At 44.7% G+C, this 25,992-nt stretch overlaps 2 protein-coding genes across 2 annotated transcripts; both read left to right on the top strand.

Moving 5' to 3' along the window:
- The first annotated feature begins 381 nt into the window (after positions 1 to 381).
- Positions 382 to 14,500, top strand: LOC132571937 (zinc finger protein RFP-like). The gene is made up of 9 exons (XM_060238729.1): positions 382 to 783; positions 2,970 to 3,065; positions 5,101 to 5,331; positions 5,541 to 5,563; positions 6,569 to 6,684; positions 6,889 to 6,915; positions 11,328 to 11,351; positions 11,622 to 11,675; positions 13,855 to 14,500. Exons 1-9 carry the CDS (start codon positions 382 to 384, stop codon positions 14,385 to 14,387), a joined length of 1,506 nt encoding a protein of 501 aa, XP_060094712.1. The 3' UTR covers positions 14,388 to 14,500.
- Positions 14,501 to 17,448: 2,948 nt separating this feature from the next.
- Positions 17,449 to 24,664, top strand: LOC132572268 (myb/SANT-like DNA-binding domain-containing protein 7). The gene is made up of 5 exons (XM_060239149.1): positions 17,449 to 17,652; positions 20,023 to 20,524; positions 20,643 to 20,735; positions 22,059 to 22,142; positions 23,932 to 24,664. Exons 1-5 carry the CDS (start codon positions 17,482 to 17,484, stop codon positions 24,321 to 24,323), a joined length of 1,242 nt encoding a protein of 413 aa, XP_060095132.1. The 5' UTR covers positions 17,449 to 17,481; the 3' UTR covers positions 24,324 to 24,664.
- The last annotated feature ends 1,328 nt before the right edge of the window (positions 24,665 to 25,992 follow it).

The raw sequence follows: 25,992 nt of genomic DNA, 5'->3' as shown, positions 1-25,992 counted from the left end.
ATAATGCCATAGAGCCCACCCTCCAAAAGCAGCCATTTTCTCATAGAATTATAGAGCTGGAAGGGACCTCCAGTGTCATCCAGTCCAACCCCCAGCACAATGCAGGAAATTCACAAATATCTTCACAAAAATCTTGTTTGTCTGGAGGCTGTAATTCCAGATCTCCAGTCACTGCCTGGAGGCTGGCAACCCAAGAGCTGTCTGTGAGCATAGAAAGGATTTACCATCCAGGGCCTGTGGGAACCACTGTAGAGGAGAACTGCTTCCCCTGGAGGGACTGTGACATTCTTACTCTATTTTCCACTGTCCCATTTTGCCATTTTCTTACAGATCACACAATTCTTATCATCTGACAACAAAGCCGCAAAGCATTTTCTCAGTATGGCTGTCTCCTCACCACCTGCAGATATGGACGAGGACGTCATGTGCCCTATTTGCATGGAGTTTCTGGAAGACCCAGTGTCTGTGGACTGCGGCCACAACTTCTGTCTGAGCTGTATCTCTGACTTCTGTGAGAAATGGGAAGAATATGGACTCCTGAAGTGTCCCATCTGCAGAGCCCACATCCAGAAAGAGAATTTCCAGCCAAACTGGCCGCTGGTGAATATAGTCACACAACTCAAATTCCTATCGCTAAAGGAGAAGCTGTGCGAAAAACATCAGGAAAGACTCCAGCTGTTCTGCAAAACAGATGAACTATTAGTATGCCAGATGTGTGAGCGTTCTCCAGAACACAAACAGCACTCTGTGGTTCTCTTAGAAGAGGCTGCCGAGGAATACAAGGTAGGAAATCAAGTCACTGAAACTTGAGGCAGTGGAAATTTTGTCCGAAACTGCACAGGGCTTCTTTCTTACATAAAGACATCTCAGAGAAGTCTGTCTGAAATATGGATGCCCTCTCCCTAATCTCTGAAAGGAGAGCTCTTTCTCTCCTCAGTGGTGCTATGAACATAATGTGCACCTGTTAGAGGGCTCTTCACCTTCTTACTGATTGTTTTTAAAATACAGAAGCCAGAAATAAACCCGTGGGCACATCCACAAACCAACTGCTCTTTCATCACACCCCCTCCAGCCTAGAAATAGCAGCTCTCCAGCAGCCCTGGTCCCACTCAATGCACAGCAGCCAAGAAGGTCAGAGCGCCTGCTCCGGCTGCAACGCCACTGAGGATGTTCTCCGCAGCTGAGAACGAAACGCCTGGAAGGAAAACTTTCTCCAGTAGAACACGGCACCTGAGCCCGAAAGATTCTACAAACCCTAATAAACCCGTCAGCTTTAGCACAAATGTAGTTATTTCAAGCAAACTCTCTCAGATAAACAAAGGATTTTTCAGAGCTCTGCCTGAATTTATTCCTATACCTGTCCCATGTAAGCATAATTTACTGTATGTTTTATGGGCTTGTAGGGGATTTAGTGTTTATTTCAAATTTGTTTCCCTCCTTGGGATGCCAATTCCCCAGGTAGGGGCAGGAGGGTTTGGAGGCCCTCCCCCCACTTCAAGGTTAGCAGAAAGTGGTGGGGGGGGAGGGAAATGTCTGCTGGACACTCCATTCTGCCCTACGGAGACCAATTCCCATAGGGTATAATGGAGAATTGATCTGTGAGTATCTGGAGGGGTTGTTATTCAAGGTAGAGGCACCAGATTTTCAGCATAGCATCCAGTGCCTCTCAAGATACCCCCCAAGTTTCAAAAAGATTGGACTAGGGGGTCCAATTCTATGAGCCTCCAATGGTGCCCCTATCCTTCGTTATTTCCAAATGGAGAGAAGGCATTTAAAAAGTGTGTTGTTCCTTTAAATGTGATGGCCAGAACTCCCTTTGGAGTTTATTTTATCAAATTTATATCCTGCCCTCCGGACAGACTCAGGATGGCTGAGTTCAACCTTGCTCCTGACTCCACCCCCAGAGTCCCCACATATTTCTTGAGTTGGACCTGGCAACCCTATTTTCTCCCTGCAAATTTAACTTCCAGGACTGTTGTACCAAGGAGGAGAGGGTTTGTGGGAGGGGACCAAGGATTTGGATTGGGACTGTGGCACAAGTAGGGGGTTAGGAACCAGATTGTTACTTCTTCTGGATCATATAGTGTGGTGGAACCGGCCCGATTCTGCCTTCAAACCCAGTCCCATCAACTTTCTTTTGAGTTGCCAACTCCTGAAGGGAGCTTATCTTCTTCCCGCCACTAGGGCACTCTGCCACCACCTGCTCAATTTAGGGGCTCCTGACTGAGAGGAACAGGCCTCCCAATCCCCCTTGCCAGTTCTGAGGTCTGGCCTCAAGATCCTCTGCTAACCCAGCACCTGGTTATGAGAGACCAAAATCCTTCTTTGGGAGACCCCTGGAGGACTGGCACCCTTGCCAACTGTATGCCTTCCCCCTTCCCTAAACTCCCCTCTTACAGTAGTGTGGTCTAAGGCGGTTAGGGAAACTATATGGTACAGAGGGACAACCTTTTAAAAAGACAAAACATTTATTTAAAATTTACAACTATAGACAGGCATTTTAAAATAGTGAACAGAAGAAATAAATCAAACTAGGGAAAAACGCTCCTTCTTTCCCTATTATACAATACTTGCCCTGACTGTACCGTCCAGCACAGACAGACTCACCAACCCAAATAACTGAACTCAAAGCCCAACTCAAAACTGAAGACTTCCTGCCAAAAATCACTAATATAAAACCCAGTTCCCGCCCAGGAACTGGTTTTCTCTCCTGCAGCCTTCTGGGAGACCAGCCTGAAAGACTTCCTGCCTCTCTAGGAGGCCTCCTCAGAATTGGTGTTTCCAGACCAGATGGGAGGGGGAAGGAGGAATAGACTAGGCTCTAAAGCCTGCCTAAAACTCTAGGCCCCAAAGACTCCTCCAACCACTCCCAGACAAACACAGGCCCCAAAATGGTGTTTCTCCATAGATGGTCATCAAAGTAAATTACAGATTGATATTAGATAGGCTGTTCTCTTATTTTTGTACAGGAAAAAATCAAGGCCCAGATGAAGTCTCTTGAGAATGAGAAAGAAACTCTTGTACCTCAGAAACTGGCAGAAGAGATAGCAAGTCAAAAGACTCTGGTAGGTATTGCTTCTTATAGCTCACATGCTACAGAAGAGTGTTCACCAGCAAATTCCTCATGCCCTTAATTAATGAGGCAACAGGCACTTCATAGAATCACAGAGTTGGTCATCTAGTCCAACCTCCTGCACAGTGCAGGAACTTCAAAATGTGACATGAGCATGTGTTATTCTTTGGTTCATATAGGCTAGTTCATACAAGGAAAATGATCACTCAATGAATGAAGCTTCACACGGTGGCTTGAATTTAGGCATGCCATTTCATCTGCTGGGGTGAGCAACCTCCTACTCCCAATAGCCTCCCACAGTCTGTCTTCTCTTGCAATGGGAGAAAATGGGAGGCTGATGTTATGGACACAGTCCTTCTAGTCACTATGATGCTCTAGGAATTTCTCCAACCTCTATGGTCTTTATCATTGAGATCTGGAAAATTTCTAGAGCATCATGCAGCCTGATGATGATGATGGAGAAGGAGGAGATTGGATTTATACCCCATCCTTCGCTACCCAAAGGAGTCTCAGAGGGGCTTACAATCTCCTTTAACTTCCTCTCCCCATAACAGACACCCTGTGAGCAGTGTTCCCTCTAAGCTGAGTTAGCATGAGCTAGCTCAGATTTTTAGCCTACAGCTTACACATTTTTGTCTTAGCTCAGGAAAAATGGCCCCCGAGCACAATAATTTATGCAGTAGCTCGCAACTTTAATGCCAGTAACTTTAATACCTGTAGCTCACAAAGTAGAATTTTTGCTCACAAGACTCTGCAGCTTAGAGAGAACATTACCTGAGATAGGTAGAGCTGAGAGAGCTTTAACAGAAACTGCTCTTGAGGAAAACAGCTCTGCAAGAACTTGTGACTGACTCAAGGTCGTATCAAGAGGTGCATGTGGAGAATGGGGAATCAATCCCAGTTCTCCCAGAATCCACACATTTAGCCACCACACCAATCTGGCTCTTCACCCAGAAGTGACGTCACCATTATACACACTGCTCCTCCTCCCCATGCCCTGCTTCCAAATGCCCCTGGAATTGCCAGGTAAAGGACTGGCAACCCTGCTTGTACATATTAGAGGTTGCTGCTACACTGTGTGGATTCTCCATTTTACATTCACTGCTAGTAGTGCAAATGCACAGGCATTTGTATTGAAAATGGAGTTTTCTGTGCATTTTCCTCTATCAGTCACCATTTCCCCTGTATTCCCCCCCCCATTGCATTACCAGAAAATTTTGAAGGGTTTTTAAAAAATAAGTTATTGCTATAGCTTTCTAGTATTTTAGCACTACAGAATTAATTGAGCTATAGCAATTACAATTTTAATGCCTTCATAGTGCGGTAGGAAAACTGCAGCTGCAAAGGGCTGACTGAAGGCAAATGGTGACACAGTGTGAGCTTTTTTTGCTATCTATAGCAAGATACCTACTATCATTTTTTTAAGCCAGCAAAAAGTCCTTCCAGGGGCAGAGGAATGGTAGGCACCACTGGATATGTAGGAAAATGGCACTAGATGTGGGTGGAGAGGTTCAGAAATCTGGCTCTTCCCATCCACCGATGGACTAACCCACTTTGACGCCAATGTTTTTAGAAACAAAGCAGTTTCAGGCACATCCAGGTGAAGGAGAGGAAACAGTGGAAGGCAGCAGACAAGGAACAGAAGGGGGATTATGGTTTATGGAGGCCCTGAGAAAACCTGCTGCTGTCTGAGAGTCAGGCAGACCAAATAATCCATGTGGAAGCATCTTAGGTTGAAATATGGCCAGCATAACATATCTCCTAGATAGATTGTGGCTATGAATCCTATGACATGCCCCAGGGCTTTTTTTGTAGAAAAAGCCCAGCAGGAACTCATTTGCTTATTAGGCCACACCCCTGATGCCAAGCCAGCCAGAATGCATTCCGCTGCATTCCTGCTCAAAAAAAGCCCTGGTATGCCCTCTCTTCAAGACATAAACAAGGCTGAGTTCCTTCATTTTTAACCTCCCTTGACTGAACTTCATATTCTGCCTCTCACCCTTCCCTATTTTTATGTGTGTTTTCAGGCACAAATAGAAGCAGAGAAAGGAAAGATCAAGTCTGCTTTCGAACGAATGCACAGCTTCCTTAAAGAAAAAGAGGACTTCTGGTTGACCCAGCTGGGAGATCTACAGAAAGAGATCAAGAAGAAGCTGAAAGATAACATCACCAGGATTTCTCAGAGGATTACCAGTATTAGCTACTTGACCAAAGAGATGGAAGAAAAATGCCAGCAGCCAGAAAGTGAATTCCTGCAGGTGAGATTTAAGACATCTTACCAGTTCCTTGGGAGGGAAGAAAATATGATCCCTTGGGATCCAACAGGTCTGAATCCCTAATCTGCCATGGATACTTGTGGAGATACTTGTGATTTTTCCCAGATGTGGAATAAGCAAATTCTGCTAGAAGAAGCCCAGCTTGTGTTTCCTTTGCATAGTTGAGACTCACTTCTCTTTTTCTCTTTCAGAATATCAAAAGTACCATGGGGAGGTATGTGGCTCTTTCTTATTCTGGTTTTGCACCCTATAGAAGAATCTCGCCTCATTTTAAAACACACACACAAACAACATTATTCTACAAACAAGGATCATAAACTGGTCAGCCACTGTATACACAGAATGCTGGAGCTGATGGGCCTTTTGTCTGATCCAGCCTGGATCAATTTACTCTCTTATGTTCTTAACTCCAGTTGGTGTCAGCTATATTTAGAAACTCTTCTCTTCTTAGGGACAGTTTAGAAAAGAGACAACTATGAGGGAACATGATAGAGATTTATAAAATTATGCACAGATTGGAGAAAGGTGACAGAGAATTTTTGTTCTCCCTCTCCCAAAAGACTAGAACTTGAGGGCTTCCAATGAAACTGATGGGCAGTAGGTTCAAGACAAACATAAGGAAATACTACTTTACACAAAGTGATTAAAATGTGGAATTTGCGGCTAGAAGATGTAATGATGGTCACAGGTATAAACAGCTTTAAGGGGGATTAGATAGCTACTAGTGGCTACTAACCATGGGGACTGAGGGGAACCTCCAGATTCAGAGGCACTAAGCCTCTGAATCCCAGAGCCAGGAGGCAATGTCAGGGAAAGACCTCAGCCTCTATGCCATGTTGTTGGCTGTCCACACATTAAAACTATATTAATAGGCCAGGTTGTTGGCAGCCCTAAGCAGCAAAAGAACCATTCTGAGACAAAGAGAAAACCCACAGTTGTATCCACAGATGGGAAGAGCTTCCTCGAGACTGATATACAAAACCAGAAGCCTCATTTGCAAAGAGTGTCTTTTACTCTAGTTGATGTTACTGCAAAGGAGAAAAAAAGTCTATACAGTATTATTCGTTCCATATAAAAGGCAGATTGATTTGAGTACAGCCTGCAGCTGCAGACTTCAAATTGACATCAAGTCAATCTACTTTTGAGCAAACAACCACGCTGCCATTTAATGCAAAAGGATTGCTGAGGGGGAATAAACATAATGATCTTCCCCTTCTAGGTATGAAAAGAAACCCATGGTGCTTGCAGTAGACCATATTCCTGGACTGGAAGACAGACTCCAACTTTGCTTTGAGAAAAATTCTGTTCTGGAAGACACTATGGGAAAATTCACAGGTATTGAGCAAAACAAAGAAATAAATAGATTATTCTCATACAGGTTTCCAATTGGGAGATGGTGAAAAGTCCTTGTTAAAGAGGTGAAGTAATTTCAAGAATTATTGCCCCATCCTTTCCTCAAGGGATTATGTTTTTAGGACAAAAAAAATTACATGTATAATGGTCTGAATGAATTTTCCACCCTTTTTTCCTTTATAACAGAATCTCTGGAGCAAGCCCTAAACAGAGGTAATTCTTCTGGGTCTGAAAGATAAGGAAATTTTTGACAGTGCCAGACAAATAAGAAGGAGGTGGCACAGCAGCTGGAGACAGAACTGCAAAATTACATAATTAAGGCACTAGGGGGCCCTTCTGCACTTATATCCATTAGTGCTGCTGAATGAACTCGTTCACTGTCACCTGGTAGTAGAATCAGAATACTAGTTCCCAGGACTTTTTTGTAGAAAAAGATCAGCAGAAACTCATTTACATATTAGGCCACACCCCCTGACATCACCATTGTTTCACACAGGACTTTTTTGTAGAAAAAGCCCAGCAGGAGCTTTTGCATATTAGGCCATACCCCATGATGCCAACCCAGCTGGAACTGCATTCCTGTGCATTCCTGCTCAAAAAAAGCCCTGCTAGTTCCACATGGCAGATATAGCATAGTGCAGCAGTACATAGGATCTGGGAGAGGCAGGTCTGAATCCCTAATCTGCCATGGAAGCTTGCAGAGAGTGACCTTGGGCCACTCCCTCCTTCTCTTAGCTGAACCTACCTTACAAAATCGTAGTTGTCTTGATAAAAAGAAGGGAAGAAAGGCACTGTAAGTTTCTTTGGATCTTCATAGCAAAATTTTTTGAATTCAGTCAATTCTGGGGAACTTTAATTCTAAATTAAGTAGTATTTAAAATTTTTAATTCCTACTTTATTTTAATTACTATACCAGTTTGGTATAGTGGTTAAGTGTGCAGCCTCTTATCTGGAAGAACCGGGTTTGATTCCCCACTCCTCCACATACACGTTCTGATGTGACCCTGGGTCAGCCACAAGTTCTCTCAAGGCTGTTCTGTTCAAGAGCAGTTCTGGCAGAGCTCTCTCAGCCATACCTAGCTCACAGGGTGTTGTGGGGAGGGAAAGAGAAAGGAGATTGTAAGCCACTCCTTCAGGTAGTGAAGGGCAGGGTATAAATCCAGTGTCTTTTTCTTCTTCATTTTAATTACTAATTAATTTTAATTACTGCTTAATTCTTTCAGGCAAAAAAAGGATTCCTCATTAACTTTGTTTTATTTTTATTTCTTTTAAAAGAGTTCACAAGCAATCTGTTATAGTGGCAAACATGAGTCATTAAATCTTTTCCTCCACATTCACACACAGGTACAATTAATATTAGCTTGAAAAAACGGCGACTTATTTTAAAATTGGAGGCAAATTTAAAGGGCCACTCTCATTAACAGATTTGTAAACCCACAGTGACGTCAGCCCAGAGTCGGAAACAACTGGTGCTTGCACAGGGGACTACCTTTAAACTCACACACAGACAGCGGGTGCAGTAAATGTCATTTTTAAATCTTCTCAAATCAAGTCTTAAAACAGGTAGGAACGTAATTCAAGAAAATGTTGTGAGTCCAACTATTTGGCAATACTGCTGGCAGGATTCTACATGAACAATAAGTGGAGCAATGATCTCTATTTCAGACTGAATGGAGGTAACCATAGGCACAAAATATGACAAAACCACAGTATATTCTCACTATGGTTAACTTATGAAACCAGGATTCGGCAGATCACTCCATCCTGGGCTGGACACAACAAAGGCAGGTTGAGCTGCCAGTTTATAGGTGGAAATTTCTGGAGAATTTGTGGGTGGGGCCTTGGGAGGGCAGGATTTGGGATATAATGATATAGAGTCTACCTTCCAAATAGCCATTTTCTCCAGGGAAACTGATATCTATTGTCTAGAGATCTGTTGTAAATCCAGGAGACCTGTAGGCCCTATCTGGGGGTAGAAACCCTAAAATCACTGTAACTCTATCAAGGAAGGGCAAAGTCAAGAGGCAAGCCATTATTTAAGCCAAAAAGGCCATATTCATACATCACATGAAACTAATTAATCTAGGCTAATAAACATAGGAACACAAGATCCTGCTGGATCAGACCAATAGTCCAGTAAGTCCACCATCCCATCTCACATAGTTGCCAACCAGAGGGATAACAACAGGGCATTGAGGTTGAGGTAGGGTTGCCAGTTTAGACTCAGTAAATATCTGGTGACTTTGGGGGTGGAGCCAGGAGCAAGGTTGTGACAAGCATGATTGAACTCTGAAGGGAGTTAAAGGAACTCCTTTTAAATTCCTTCCCTTCATTGGAAATATTGGAGGATGCGGGCACCTTCTTTTGGGGCTTATAGAATTGGACCTCCAGTTCAATCTTTTTGAAACTGGGATGGATGGAAGAGGAGAGGCACTAGGTGCTATGCTGAAAAAATGGGTGCCTCTACCTCACAAAACAGTCTACCCCCCCTGAGCCCCATATACCCATGGATTGATTCTCCATTATGCTCTATGGAGACCAGTCTCCAAAGAATACAATGGAGTGCCCAGTGGGCATGCAACCTCCACCCACACACCTTCTGATAAACCTAAAGTAGGGGGAGGGCTTCCAAACCAGGGGATCCCCTGCCCCCAACTGGCGATTTTACCAACACTCAAAGAAAACACTGTATCAAAATTTGTTCCTATTCTTCCATATGCACCAATTTTGCAATAAAGTCATTACAATTTCTTTCATTTAAAACAAGTTTTATATTCATATCCTAACAAGTCCACATTAAATACTATTTCCTATATCAGTCTTGATGATAACACTGTCACCAGCCTGCTATGGTGCAGTTTGTTGATTGCAGCTTGCTTGCAGTCAATGTCCAAAAAATGCAGGTGATGTATCAAAATGCAGTAGTCATAAGACTTCATGCATATTAGTGCAACAACATGAACATGCATCCCAGGTTCAAAAGCATGTTTCCATATGAAAATCTTCTGGTCACAATTACTATACCTTCTTCTTCTGGTTTGATAGACCCTAACTAACCATAGCTAGTACAAAAATAAACCAGGAGTTCAGTGGTACCTTAAAGGCTAACAAAATTTATCCTAGCATAAGCTTTTGTGAGTCAGAGCTTCCTTCAGCAGATTATCATAGCTGTTGGAGTGCCCATGTTCAGACAATCACATTCAGTTAGTTTCAGTAAACCGTTGTTTCATGCAATGTCTAACCTAAGCCCAGTCTTCATTTACATAATGATCTTAATGATGAGTCTTATGTGACAGGTGTTTTCAAACATGATACTACGTTTCCTCATACATATATAATGATATGAATACATTTCTTACTTTCTTCACATAAGAGACTCTGGGGCAAACACTGAAGAAAGGTAATTTTCTCGGACGGCGTAAGAAATGTTGGTGAGAGCTGGTGTTTGAGAAGGCCATGGGCAGCGGTATTTGATGGACTTAACCTTTGTGCCCTTGGCTGGCCCAATCTTGTCAAATCTTGAACGCTAAGCACAGGGGCAGAATTCTAACAGGAGCTCCTTTGCATATTAGGCCACACCCACTGATGTAGCCAATCCCCCAAGAGCTTACAAGGCTCTTTTTTGTAAGCTCTTGGAGGATTGGCTACATCAGGGGTGTGTGGCCTAATATGCAAAGGAGCTCCTGCTAGAATTCCACCCCTGGAGCAGAGTCCGCCCTGGTAAGGACTGAGTTGGAAGGCCAAGGGAGTGTATAGGGTTGCTATGAGAGGTAAGCAATGGCAAACCATTTCTGCTCATCTCTTGCCTTGAAAACCCTCTGGGATCATCCTAAGTCCACAGCAACATGACAGCACTCTCTACCACCCTCCTCTGCTAATTTGTAGAGGTTACACAGAGCAATCTGAGCAACATACGTTCAGTGCAAGCCTGATCTGAATATATAGAAATAAGAGATTTAGTGTAAAAGGTTTTTTTAAAAAAAAAAATAGATCAGAGATGACATATAGCTATATGTCTGAGAAGCTGACAGTACATTTTTCTTCCTCATAACAGGGCCACAGAAGAAAACAAGTAAAGGTAAATCTCTTGAATAAATGAGAAGTGAAATTATGAATGGGGTGGTGTCAGACACAGAAATATAAGTAGGGGTCTGTTAGTTAATGTTTTAGAAACTAAATTACATCCAGCAGCAACTTGAGGAGGAACAGCGCCCTTCTGAAAGCGGCTGGGAGCAGCCGCGCACCTTCATCACAGAGCGCTGTGAGGCTGCCCTAGCTCCACCCCTGCATCTGACAGGCAGCTCCAAGGCATGCTCTGCAGCACAGGTCTGCGGCTCCCCCACAGTTGCTTTCGCTGGTATTTCCCTTGCCTTGGACACAACAGCTGGTGGGAAGGCCATTCCCGGGGCTCCCATCAACGCCCTTGCCTGGGCTGCCTAGTGAAGGGGCCGGCCCCAACTACATCCAACATCCCCTCAAAAAAGTTAATTAATTTAGTGTATATATCTCATTTGAACTGTGATCCTAGTGAAGAATTTGATGCATGACGACAAGTTTTGTGTATGAAATGAAACATTGCTATCACAGTCTCACTTAAATTTCTCACTTTCTCTTTTTTCAAGCAGGGTCTCTGAAGATGTGGAATAAAGGTAAGTCTTTGGGACTAAACAAGATGAGAAAATTTTAAGGGGTGTATATGGTTGATTAGGTTTCAGCAGAAAGCCCCTTTGTTAACCCTGAAAATGAATATCTGATAACTTGAAAAACAATGATCCATAAATCAATTCAGCATATTTCTAATTTAAATGCTAATCCTGATGAGGAATTCATGTGAGAGAGGACCTTCTGAAGGATTATATAAAGCATTGCTATATGGAGGGAGGTCTTACTTTAAATTTCTCTTTTCTTTCACATAACAGGATCTGTATACAAAGGTTACTTTGAAGGACTGAATGAGGATGGATCTCTTGAGGGTACTAAAGAGGGAACTGAGGGGGGGAATAGTCAGGGATACCATAACTGGCAGCCTTAAACAGCTTACATCATTATCCTCTCCTCTATTTTATCTTCCCGACAACCACACTGTGAGGTAAGTTAGGTTGAGAGAAAATGACTGTTCCAAGGTCATCCACACAGCTTCCACGGCAGAGCGTGGATTAAAATCTGGGTCTCCCAGATCTTAGTCAGGCAACCTTTACCATAAGGTTTTTCTGGGAGAACTGGGTTTGATTTTCCCACTCCTCAACTTGCAGCTGCTGAAATGGTCTTGGGTCAGCCATAGCTCCCGCTTGAGTTGTCCCTGAAAGGGCGGCCTCTGGAAGAGCTCTCTCAGCCCCACCTACTTCACAGACTGTCTGTTGTGGGGGAAGAAGGTAAAGGAGATTGATTCTAATCCTAATTGAATCCTAATTGATTCCCTGATTTTTAAAAGAGTTTTAGGGTAACAAAGTATTTTTTTTGGGGGGGGGAGAAGGATAAAAATAACATGCTGTTCATAAACAGTGTCTTATTAAAACTGTCACCCTTTCCCCCACATGTGAAGCAAGCACTGAGCAAAGGTAACTCTCTGCCGGGAACCAAAGGAAGATGAGCAACATTTGATACAGTTGACTCAACAACAACCTTTTGTTCATGGGTTTGATAAACCTACATTGGGCAAAGAGAGTCTGTATGGTGTAGTAGTTAAAACTGTCTGACTAAGATCTGGGAGACACCCAGGTTTGAGCCGCACTCTGCCGCGGAAGCTGTGTGGGTGACCTTGAAACAGTCATTTTCTTTCAACCTAACTTACCTCACAGTGTGGTTGTCGGAAAGATAAAATGGAAGAGAGGATAATGATGTAGGCTATTTTGGGTCCCCACTGGATAGAAAGGTGGGCTATATCTGAAGTAAAATAAAATAAATGGGCAGGGGGTAATCAGTTAATTCTCTTTTTTCTCTGCTCACGTAACACTGAAACAATCATTAAGCTAACCAGAGCAGAGGGGAGGCTGATTACAGAAAGGACCCTGAATGATATTTTGTGAAGTGGTCAAGTAAAGCTCCTGGCTCAAATCATACAACTACAGCTCAAAAGGTGGACCTTGGCAACACAGTATTCTCACACCCATACACATTTGCTGTTTGGAATAAGAAACAATGGCCTACTCCACAGAATATAAGGAATGCTAACATAATGCACATTAAATTGCTTACACCCTAAAACTGGATGGATATTATAAACTAAAATGGATATTATAATTAATACACAGCCATGGGAGCAGCTTTTTTAGTCAAAGTGTATGGCCCTTTCAATGTTTTAATGTTGTACTCACACTGGGACTGCCACAGGCTAGCTCTACAGATGATCTTCATAGCAGCTGAATAGATATTAATAGTTAAGAGGACTCAATTTAAAATTACCATGCATTTTGGAGCACAAGGGAATTTGTAAGTAACTGCCAGAGCCATCCTAAGTAGAGTCACATGCTTTTCACTTAAGTCAATACGCTTAGAAATATATAACTGCTTAGGAGGGTGGTGTTTTAACCCCCAAGTAGGGTTCTCAGTCTCCCACTGGGGGCGGTGTTTCAGCAGTTTGGGGGTCCCCAGCCTACCAGCATGGAGTTGGCCCTGCACCCAAAGAGCTCCGTCACAAGCAATGTGTCCAGCATGATGACATCACCCGGAAGTGATGTCATCATGCGGGGGAGGCTCTACCAATTTGGGTTAAAACCCTATAGTGGCAGAGTTTTTAACCCAAATTGCTAGAGTGTCTCCCACACGGCATGCCTGGTGCAATGATGTCATTTCCAGGTGATGTCATCACACCCCACACGATTTGTGCAAGGATCATCTTCCACCTGAAGCCAGCTAGGACCTGACAACCCTACTCCCAAGGCCTGTTATCTTATTCTGAGTGGGCATTTATACTGTGTTTAGTGTCATCCAGTTCTATAATGTTAAGATGCTGTATTTGTGACACAGGGGTAAAATTTGTGACACGTTTAAAATTAATGATCAGTTTTAAAAAGTCACAGCTGAGAGAAATATTCCATTTCTCTAGTCACAAAGAAGGGGGTGGCAAAAACAATGTTGGGGATACAGCTCTTTGGAGCACTCTTTTTTCTAACACCATCCAACCACCGCTTTCCTTCTCTCTGTGTCCTTCAGTGAAAGTGATTCTGGATCCAAGCACAGCCCATCCCTCCCTCTTCTTGTCTGATGATCTCAAGAGTGTGATATGGGAAGACAAATATCAGCCTCTGCCCAATGGCCCAGAGAGATCTGAGTTTATGCCATGTGTGCTGGGCTGTGAGAAATTCTCCTCAGGAAAACACTGGTGGGAAGTGGAAGTGGAGGAGGAAGAGGAGAGGGCAATGTGGGCCCTGGGGGTCGCCAAAGAATCCGTGGCATGGAAGAAAGAGATCCGTGTTAGTGTTGATGATGGAATCTTCGCTGCCGGGAAAACATCTATACTTGTACCTTGTCAACTTGGTGCCTTTACTTCCCCCAAGACAACCCCTCTGATCTTGAGACATCCTCTCAGGAAGATCCGGGTATCTTTGGACTATGAAGAGGGCCATGTGGGATTTTATGATGCGGAAACCAATGACTGGATTTTCACTTTCCATTCAGCCTCCTTCGCTAGGGAGAGGATTTGCCCCTATTTCGGGGTGGGGAGAGGAGTCAGGCTGAAGTGCTGAATCAGAAACACTTTATCACTATCCTGAAGTCAAAAGGGGCTACAGTCCTAAAGCTTTTCAAGCAGGATTTTTGATTCCCTGTCACAGAATCCTCCATTGACGGGGCAAGAGTGGTGGAAGTAAACAGAATTCTACATTCCAAAATGCAAATAAGTTTCAAAGCATCATTTCATTGCAGTGCTTAGAAATAATTATTTTATCTCAAAATGGTAAAGCAGCAGCAGCTGCATTGGGGAGGGGGGTGAACAACCCTAACCACATCTGCTCCGAAGTATTATGCAATGGTATTTACACCCAGAAAATTATCTTTAGGATTGCAGCCTGGATTACCTGTGTTTTGGCAGCATTCCTGTGCCTTTTTAGGCTGAAAAGATTAGAAAGCAACAGCGCCAGCTCTGCAAAACTGTATTCCATCCTGCAAAGTCTGCACTCACAACTTTGGAGAATACTGGACCAGTTTTCTGGAAATTCTGTTGAGGCCATTCTGGACAACTTCCTTACCTGATGGTGAAAGACGACAATAGAGGCAGAGAAACAAATCTCCATGGGAAGGGAGTTGCAAAGTTTTGGCCCCTGTTTTTCCTGTCTATTCAACATCATGGAGAGAACTGAAGTCCAAAATGGGGGGTGGGAGTTGCATTCTAACATATTTACTTTTCCTAGGCAGAAATGCTGCAGTACCGTGTAGTCCTATGCTGTTCAACTATTTGTCGTTTGTGTATTGATGGTATGCCATACTCTTTTGCGGTGTTTTGTATGCGTTTTTAAAATCTGAATTTGGAATCCTTTGGTCTCTGCACCCACAAAAACCTCACTGATGTTTAGCAGAGTACCAGAAAGAAGTAGGGAACATCTGCTCGGTAGCATACATCTCTGAACAGTGGTGGTTTGAACAATTTCCCCTTCAATCCATGTTGGCCAAGGCAAGAGATTCAAATGTTTTAAAAGGAATTTAAATTTGAGCAGACTTTGGAGGATGGTGGAAGACAGGAGGGCCTGGCATGACTTTGTCCATGGGGTCGCAAAGAGTGGAGTCGACTGTGCGACTGAACAACAAAAAAATCTGTTAAATCTGCACTGCAATTATAATTGTGGCCTGTGGTGGCAGCAGTGAGCTAAGAGAAGTTATTATCTCCTCCTTGGGGGTCTAGCAACTCGGGATTCATGCATTGGTAGCAGTGTAACTTCCTCATTCCCAGTAGCCAAACAAGGGTGCTTTATTAAAGAAAACTGATCTCCTTAACCACAAACTCATCTTTCCCCTCTACAGCTCCATTTTTTGGGGGAGCTGGGGTGTGGGAAGAACCCTGGATTCACAATAACAGAGAGTCACAAAATGTTGGGAGATTCCAAATTCAGAATTTTCCAATGACAGAGGCAGGCAGCCTGTTTCTGAATGAGAGCTCCTTAAAAACAGAGCTGATTTCTCCTGAACTTTTTTTGAGCCAGCTCTTATTTGCTGTGGGAAGAAGGAAGTGCCCAGGGGCGTTATGGTGGAGAATGCTGGGTGAGAGTATCATGCTACAGTCACACACAATTAGTAATGCACTTTCAATTCACTGTCCAACTGGATTTTGCCAGTTCACACAGTAAAAAATCCAGTTGGAAAGTGGATTGGAAGTGAATTATTCACAGCCTCAAACTAAGTTTTTTCTTTTCTTCCCTGCCCAATAAAAGCTTTCCTCCCCTCCGTATGCTCCTGTGGTCTGGAAGAACATAAGTAGCAGGACGCCATTAGGGTTTTTGGAATTTTTATTTAATTTGGATTGTTATGTTGACTTTTTTTTTTTAACCTGATCTACATTGCCCAGAGACAGACCCAGGTTCTAATCCTATCTGCTAAGGAAAACTCATTGAACAATCTTGAGTCAGCCATACTTCCTCTGCCTAAACTACGTCACAGGGTTGTTGTTGTGAGGATTATGTAAGGGGGGCCTCCACTGGGTGGAAAAGCAAGGAATAATTATCTAAATAACTAAATCTAAATGTAAAATTAAATCTGTCTGGTCAAAAGTCCAATGAAGGCATGAAAGTTGATTTAGGTCAATACAGAAACAATCCTGTAACGGGGGTGGCGGGGTTACTTTCTTCCTGAGATGCAACACGGATCTTTAAGGTATAAAAAAAAATTAACAGACCTGTTACATTTGTCTTCAACTTTTAAGAAAAAGTACACCAACTGCCTATATAAGAGCCAGTGTGGTGTTATTGTTTTGGGCAGGGGTCCCCAACCCCCAGGCCATGGACTGGTACCAGTCCGTAGCCTGTTAGCAACCAGGCTGTGAGTTGTATAATTACATATTACAATGTAGCAATAACAAGACAACGACATTAGATTTATATCCTGCCCTCCACTCCGAATTTCAGAGTCTCAGAGCGACTCACAATCTCCTTTACCTTCCTCTCCCACAACAGACACCTTGTGAAAGATGGGGCTGAAAGAGCTCTCACCAGAAGCTAGCTTTTTAAGGACAACTCAGCAAGATCTATGGCTGACCCAAGGCCATTCTAGCAGCTGCAAGTGAAGGGAGTGGGGAATCAAACCCAGTTCTCCCAGATAAGAATTCATACACTTCACCACCACATCAAACTAACAAAAATAAAGTGCACAATTGTATCATCCTGAAACCACCGCCCACCCCTCCCCCGGAAAAATTGTCTTCCGCAAAACCGGTCCCTGGTGCCCAAAATGTTAGGGACCACTGGTTTTGAGGACCCAGGTTCAACTCTCCAGCGTGCCACAGAAGATCACTGTAACCTTGGGCCAGTCACAGCTCTCATTCTAAGGTACCTCACACAGAGTTGTGACTAATAAATGAAGCAGAGGAGAAGCTGCTTTGAGACTCCACTAAGAAAGGTGGGATAAATAAAGGGAAATAAATCTAAACATTAAAACAGATGTGATCTTGTTTACCAACACAGCATCACTGATACAGTTACCCCACGTGCATTTCTCAGTTACATCGCCCATTCTGCTGGTAAACTATCCATTCCTTCGCGCACCAGCACGCGCCCTTCGTCTGTTACTGGGCTGGAACCGCCGGCCCCGGCCTGTGAGCAGAGTACGGCAGCGTTCCGCGCGCCGCCCTCCCCGATGCCTGATCGGGCGGAGCAACTCAGCCCTCGCCCCCTCCGAGAGCTCCGCGGCCCAATCAGAGCCGGGGTTGGATTTTCCGCTCGTCGTTCCCGTGCGTTTGCACGACTGCAGCATCAAAGAGGCGAGTCGGATTATCGAGCTTTAACTTCGACGCTTGAGAGGATCCGGGTAAATAAACTCATTTGCGGTGCGTGCGAAAGCGTAGGCTTCCTTAATGCGGAGAAACAGGAAAGGAGCTGGAATGCAACGGGGGAGGGGGGAGGTTATAACTTTCCCCTCTGATGGAATTAACTAAGGTGCAAGATTGCATGGCGTTTATTATTCTGTATTCTTGGTGCTGGGGAGGGTAATAGTGGGAGAGCATCTGGAATTCTGGTCCTGCTGGTGGATCTCTTGATGGCACCTGGTTTTTGGGCCACTGTGTAACAGGGAGTGTTGGACTGGATGGGCCATTGGCCTGATCCAACATGGCTTCTTAACGGTGAAGGGAGAAGAGGGTTACTTATGTTATCATGAATCTAGGGTTCTCCCCATTCACTGCCCCCCTAAAAAAGAAACCTGGAGCTGTAGAGTGGAAAGATGAGCTGGCGATTAGGGCGATCCCTTTTCGTTCGCAAAGCAGCTGATCAAATATCTTTTCCTTCATCGTTGCAAGCTTGTAGCCTCTCTGGCCTCAAAAACAAATGCTTTCGTCTTTGCAAAATAAAGGCCAGCGAGACAGAATCGCGCCACTCTGCAGGGCACTGGCGACCCTGGAATGTGCATTGCCCGTTTTGCAAGCTTTGGAAACGGTTTAAACTTTCCAGCGAATTGCAATATGCAAAAAGAAAGCTCCGCCTTCTCATTTAGACATTGAACGCTTCGGCTCCCTGTTTGTCTGTCTCGCCTCTTCCAACCGCTTTTCAGCGGCGGCCAAGATCGGGCCGCTTTTGTGCGGGGAAGAGGAGGGTTCGTTGGCCCTTCCCTGCCTGCAGTCTCTCTGCAGCCGCTCCCCCCAGCTAGTCCTGGCCGGCTTGCCAAACAAAGAGGTTCCGCTGGCCGGTTGGAACCTGCCCGCGCCGCCATCTTTGCCCGGAACCGCTTCGCTTTTTTTCTCTCTTTTCCGCATATGTTTTGTTCCCTAGGGGAGTCGCTTCGATTTTTTTTCCTCCTTTTTTTTCTGCAAAAACATTTTACAGTGAGGGATTTTTCAAGCCGGTGCCCAGTCCGCTTCGTTATGCAAGCAGGCGGCTTCGTTCGGCGTGGGGGTGGGGAGATCGTCGAGTCTTTTCCAATCTCCCGTCACTCAATCTACGCTCCCCCCTTTCCCTCCACCCCCTTTCTCCTCTTGTTTTCTTTTTTTTTTTTTTTAAAGCCGATAGAACTCATGATTGATTGCAGATGGACCGATTGACTTCACCAATCTTTAAAAAAAAAATTAACAGAATGGCACAAGCAATGGATTGCTATCAGCACCAGACTGAGGAGTTTTTAAAATTGTGCAAAACCATACTTGATTAGCTCCACCACCGCACCACATTTTTGGCTTTTTAGAATATGAACTCTACAAGCTGAAGTGTGGTAAGGGAAGGAATGTTGCTGCACAGTGTGATTTTTATTACGAGGTTATTTATGTGGCAAAACCGTGCAGAGGGTGAGCCCACACTGTGCCTTTTTTCCCCTTTTGGTTTTTTTTAATATCTATAATTTTAAATAAGATAATATTAGAAGGGATACAAAAGAAAAGAAGGGTTATATTGTAATAGATAAGGAATACAAAAAGATACATTACAGGGTACATTAAAAAATTCTCCCCAACTCCTCTTTATTATAGTTTTTAAGACATTTCAAACATCTTGAATTCCAGATTTCATAATTAATCTATTTCATTAATTTCATCATTACTACATATTCTGTGGTAAATATTTCATTGTTTCTACTTAGTAATTATTGCTTTTAATATGCCAAAGTTTAAAGGAAAACCTACTGTATATCTCACTGTGAAGAATAGAGGGTATTTTTGTTCAAAGATCAATTCTGTATGCTTTCATGTTCAAAGCTTATTCTGCTTCATTATAATTCATTCATATGCATTGCCATATGTTTATACACGATTTTAGATTGTTTCTCATTCTAAATTTTAAACTTTTCCTTGTTCTAAGTTTGTCTCCTGGTTTCTTGAGTTCCACTGAAGCTGCACAACTAACTGTTCTGTGTCACAGAATTTGTAGGGCATGTGTATTGAGCACCTTTTTACCACAGGCTGCTTCTGTTTAATGACTACTAAGTAGTGCTGGTTAGTGCATGTTTGGGAGCCATTTTGTTGAGCATTCTACTCTTCAGTGGAGGAAAATAGCAACTCTTCCTCATGGGCATTAATTGGCCTGTCATCAAACAAAGAATTGCCTCATGGCCATTGTTCAGCCAATTCTTGGAGGGGGGTGATCCATCCACTAGAAACAACTCTGGCTATGGATGGGAAGAGTGAACATAAGAAGAATACTTTACAAGCTGCTGAGAAGCACTGTGTTCTAATTCAGATTCTCCCGTTTTGTGCAGTGCTTGCATGCTTTTTACATGATGGCCGAAAATAAAAAGGGAAATGGTGGCCGTGGAGTCTCCTGGCGCGAGAGGGAGACGCTGGATCTTCTCTCCTTTTGGGGTGAGGAGGAGGTGCAGGAGGCCTTGGGGATTTCACATCGAAACATAGACATCTTTGAGAGGATTGCAGAGCAGATGGCAGCCAAGGGACACAAGCGCACTGCAGTGGAGTGCCGCACGAAAACCAAAGCCCTGCGGCAGGAATACAAGAAGGTTACAGCACACAACCAATCCAGTTATTCACCAGTAACCTGCCCTTTTTACAATGAGCTCCACCGTATTCTCCGAGAGGATGCCCGCATTAGGCCAAAGCGTGTGCCCAGAATCCTTAATCTGCCAGCAGAGGAAGAGGAGCGAACACTGAGCACGGAGGGCATGGGTGGATCGGAGATGCTAGCCAGTCACAATGTACTGACTATCAAACATGAAGACATACGGTGTTCCACACCTGTAGATGCAGGTAAGGCTGTTTTGCCACGTGTTTATATTTCACAGTCCTTGATCCCTGGGAATGCAGCTTTGGAGGTTTTCATTTTCTGTTTTTCTTATCTCTCCCCCCCTCCACCCCAATCTTCCAGGCATCAGTGAGGCTGTCCCAAACATTGCAGAGAGCAGTCCAGTTTTGGAAGAGCAGCTGGATGAGACCAAGGTCATGTGCAACATGCAGCAAGGTTGGTGTGTATTTCTGTGGTGCTGAAGGAAGGGTGTGGCGGACTTTCTGCTTGCACTCCTTTCACTTGCTTTGTATGTCTTTTTCCCCTCAAGCAGGTGCTTGAAGTACCTTCCCCGGAAGCTGCATGTTAATAGAGGAGGGGTGGGGAATCCTGTCTCTGCTCCTTAGTTTTTCTTACTATAAACGGCTCTTCAGTAGGCCAGAATGGTGTGTTTTCCTGGCTTTTCCCTTTTGCTGAGCAGTTTTGCCCACATCCAATTGAAGAACAGGGAAGCCCAGAAACGGAGCATTGATGGTTATATGGAGATTGTTCCCTATGATGGCTACAGATGTTCCCTATTTTTCCAAAGTTTTAAAATACATTCAAAACCACACTCCATTACCATCCCCCCCCGCCCCCTCTGTCACTTTTCCCCTCCTCTCTGCCCCATACTCAAGCCCAGCGTGTCTGTAAGGCAGGATTCGGCAGCTGCCTGGGATGCAGGCCTGGCAGAGGGCAACAGTTGTGGCCTTCCCATGCTCCCCTGTGCTTGAGTTGTTTGAAATACGCTACAAAGCAGCATGTCCTGTGCCTGCGCCCTGGCTGGCAAACATGGCTCCGCCTCTCGCATCTGTGCTTCCAGTACAAACGGGAAGCAGAGACTCACTGACTGGGCAGCTGTGCTCATGTGCGCGCTGAGGCTGGTGCAGGGTGTGGGGGAGGAACATTGCCTGGGGCACTGGCTTTGTGCTGGCACCTTAGTGCCACCGCTGCCCACGCTTCCTAATTTGTTAATTTAAAAAGAACTGGCAATCAGTGTTCCCTCTAAGCTGAGTTAGCATGAGCTAGCTCACAGATTTTTAGCCTCCAGCTCACACATTCTTGTCTTAGCTCAGGAAGGATGGCCCCAGAGCGTTTGTCAATTTCACTATTTTGCAATTGGATGCTAACTTTGTACTGTTTGCATGCTTAACCCTACCTACAAACTATATGTAGCACTGCTAACTGTACCCCATTTCATTGTCTGATGAGGTGTGCTTCTAGCACACGAAAGCTTACATTCTCAATAAAATTTTGTTGGTCTTAAAGGTGCTGCTGGACTCCAACTTTGTTCTGTTGCTTCACAGCAACACGGCTGCCCTGCCCACCTGGATCTATCTACATGGCAATATAGTGCTAAGGGAAATCCCCTTTCCCCCCAATATTTATGCAAAGCCACTTTTCAGTTTGTCCCCATGACAGTTAGGGAATCCCCGAGCACTTCATTTGACCACACAATTCAGGAAGGCATCACAGGATGTTTTCCCCCTCTCAATTGATCATGTTTTCTTTACCATTCAGGGGACATTGCTGCATCTGGAGATCAAGCTGCCCTTCCCGAAGGACACAAGGTGCAACCCTCCACTCCCGCTTCCGAAGAGCAAGGTAGTACATGCTGGCTATTCTTGTTAAGATGTTTGAGGTGCTCCCTTTACCAACAAGATCTGTGGACTCTTCCACAGTCTTATTTCCCTTGCTTGTGTGCTCCTATTGTTTGGGGGAGGAAGTTCTGTTTCACACGTTTTACTTCCTCTATTGGCTGATTCGGTATTACATCACTTTAAGAACATAAGAGAAGCCATGTTGGATCAGGCCAATGGCCCATCCAGTCCAACATTCTGTATCACACAGTGGCCAAAAAACCAGGTGCCATCAGGAGGTCCATTAGTGGGGCCAGGGCATCAGAAGCTTTCCCACTGTGCCCCCCCCCCCAAGCACCAAGAATACAGAGCATCACTGCCCCAGACAGAGAGCTCCAACAATAAGCTATGGCTAATAGCCACTGATGGACCTCTGCTCCATATGTTTATCCAATCCTCTCTGGAAACTGTCTATGCTTGTAGTTGCCACCATCTCCTGCGGCAGTGAAGTCCATGTGTTAATCACCCTTCCTTTTATCAGTTTTAACCCAACAGCTCAGCAATTTCATTGAGTGCCAACAAGTTCTTGTATTGTGAGAAAGAGAAAAGTACTTCTTTCTCTACCTTCTCTATGTTCAGCATATCTCCCTTCGGATTTAAACTGTAGGCTTTTTAATGCCATGTGATATCAGTAGAACAAATTTTGAGTCCAGGGGCACCATTGAGACCAACAAAAGATTATTCAAACTACACTTCTTCAGATACATAGAAATGAAAGTTAACTTTTCATATGTGTGTGTGTGTGTGTGTGTGTGTGCAGTTGCTTCTATATGAAATATTAACTTCCATTTCTATGTATCTGAAGAAGCGTGCTTGCACACAAAGGCTCATACCTTTTGTTGGACTCAAAATTTGTTCTGCTGCTTCCAGCTAACACAGCTGGCCACCAGTGTTCCCTCTAAGCTGAGTTAGCGTCAGCTAGTTTACAGATTTTTGGGCTCCAGCTCACAGATTTTTTGTCTTAGCTCAGGAAGGATGACTCAGGAAGCATCACTGCCCCAGACATCACTGCCCTAGACACAATGTTTTATGCAGTAGCTCACAACTTTAATGCCAGCAGCTCACAGCTTTAATGCCAGCAGCTCACAACTTTAATACCAGTAGCTCACAAAGTAGAATTTTTGCTCACAAGACTCTGCAGCTTAGAGGGAACATTGCTGGCCACCTGGATCTGTCTTCATGTGATATCAAATCAACCACTAGTGGGAGCAAAACATGTGCAGAAGAGAAGAAAAAACCTGAAGCAACAGGAGCACGCAAGCCTGGAAAACGAGAAAGTGGGAAAGCCTTGAATGTCTGTAATTCAGCTCAGTGTTTCCAGGACACCCTGTATCTTTTTTTGAGTCAGCAGAGAGAAGGGCTGTTCTTTGAGTGCCTGTAGGTTTGGCTGTGATGTCAGATGTATAGATCACCTGAAGTGGCATATGGCAAACTGTGGCGGCCATCAAACAGGAGACTCCCATCAGCAGTGACATTCACTGCCACTTTGGGCGAGTGGAGTGGTTCCTGTCCCCTGGGTTTATTAAATAGCTTTCCTCTCAAGCTGCTGAATGCCAGACAGTGGTTGCACCTTGAGAGCTTGGAGATCTGCCCATCTGTGTAGACAATATTGACCTTGATGGACCAGTTCTGTACAAGGCAGGTTCAGTTCGGTATAAGGCAGCTTTGTGTGCCCATGTGCAGGATGGAGAAACTAGCTTCCTGCTAAACAACCATTAATTTTGGCAATTCAACAGAAGACAATCTCATTTTAGGTGAACCCTCGGACGCAGAGCAGGAAAGGCCAGTGGTGGTCTTGTCACCCGCTGCGCGGCTGGCCAATGTGAGGCACCGCAAGAGGCGTTTCTCTTTGCTGAACGACGTGGCTCACCAGATGCTGCGCCAGTGTGAAACCGAGGAAGCGAACGCCAACTGGCGCCACAAGGAGTTGCTGGTGCAAAACAGACGGCAACACGAAGAGATGATGGCAGAAGAGCGCCGGCGGCGGAACCAGTTAGTGGAGGAAGCGAGACTAGATCGTCAGGTGTTCCTGGATGCCATGCAGAAGAACACAGATGCAATGCTGGCGGCTGTCAAGGTCCTCAAAACGATTGGTGAGGTCATGCTGGCAAGGCAAGGGGGAGTCCCAGAACAGGGCAGAGGCTGAAGGGGTGATCTGCCACACACCAGACAAGGTACACAGACCGCCCCTCCTGACAACAGTGCTGCCACACAGGACAGTGCGCCCAGGGACAGACCCAATAAGTGTGTGTGTGCTGGCCATAGGAGGACTTGCATGGACCGATGATTTGCACAAACACTGCTTCTGCACATGCTCAGAAATGGTTCTGTAACACTTTTTGGGTCCTTAAACATTACATTCTTCTTTTACAGCATAGCTAGTGTTGTTCAGAGCGCTTGCGTAGGGTTCCACGGGGAAGTTTCAGAGAACGAAACAGGTATGCAGAGAACACCATTGTTTACTAATAAACACGTAGCGACACTAGACTCTTCCCCCATTCCTGTCATCCTTTGTACATCCACTTCCTACAAAGAACTATTGTCCAATTCAGTTTTATTGCGTAGGGCCAAGAACTACTGACAGTATAAGCAATAAAAATGCTTTTCAACACAGAACCCCCAGAAACAGCTGCTCCAGCTCAAAGTGCTGCTTTACTCTGTTCATGGCAAAACCCAGTAACCTTTCTTTCCACTTTCCTTAAACCACTTGTTGGTAAAAGTCTTCCAGCGTTCTATGAAATTTCACTGCTTATTGGGGGCGGGGGGATGTACTAGTGGTTATGTTTGTAACCCAAACGTGTTCGGTGAAAAAAATGTTTTGTTTTTTACTCACATGTCGCCATGCACTGTTTATCCAGTGACCAGTTTGCCATCAGGACATACTGGCTACTGTCCTGGCCACTGGTTCCTCCTTGGCCCTGGGTGGAGAAGGTCGAAGGCACAGATAGTGGGGCTTCCGCTGGCGGAAGGTCCCCCATTACCTTTGAAGGCCCTGAATGGAGCAAAGACAGTGGTTGGTTTGTACAGCAGTGCACCATGAGAGGGAAGAGCAGAGCATGTGGTGCTTTCTGCAACATTAGCTGTCTGTTTCGTAAGCATCAGTCTTTTATTAGGACTGGTGGTGCTGCCTTACTACAGGGGAAGCAGGCCTTGGACAGGAGAAGATGCCCTAGAGCAGGGGTGTTGAATTCATTTGTTACGAAGGCTGGATCTGATATAAATGAGACCTTGTTGGGCTGGGCCATGTGTGTCATAAAATGTAACGCCAGGTAGCAGAGATACACACTTTATAAAGGACACACACAAACACAAAAGATTTTTTTTTAAAAAACTTAAAATAGACCATGCTTCTAACATTAGCACTCATTGGTCTTAAAGGTGCTTTCTTTGTATCTCTCCTGTGTGATCGAGGGAACGGGGCAAAGAAAGCTCTGGCTCTTTCCTTCCTTCCCCAGAGGGCCAGGAGGGAGAGGAGCCTCAGCCAATAAAAGGAAGAGAGGCTTGGCTCAGTAGCTCTGCTGTGCGATTGAGAAAGCCTAGCAAAGCAAGCTCCCCCCCTCTTCCTCCCCAAGGGAGGAGCTTCAGACAATGGAGAAAATAGAGGCTTTGTTCTGTAGCTCCTGTGCAATTGAACAAGCCTGGCAAGGCAAGCTGTGATGCAGAAGGAAGCAAGAGAGAGGGAGAAGAAAGCAGACAACAGCCAGTGGCTCAGGGCCTGAAAGGAGCCCTCTGGGGGCTGATTTGCCCCCCCTGCCAGCATGTTTGACACCCCTGCCCTAGAGCCAGGAGGTATCTCTTCTCTTCTGTCTTCCTTC

Source organism: Heteronotia binoei, chromosome 5 (assembly GCF_032191835.1).
Source record: "Heteronotia binoei isolate CCM8104 ecotype False Entrance Well chromosome 5, APGP_CSIRO_Hbin_v1, whole genome shotgun sequence".
NCBI classification, from domain to species: Eukaryota; Metazoa; Chordata; class Lepidosauria; order Squamata; family Gekkonidae; genus Heteronotia; species Heteronotia binoei.
Note: the sequence above shows the minus strand (reverse complement) of the source record. Positions and strands in the feature narration are given on the sequence as shown.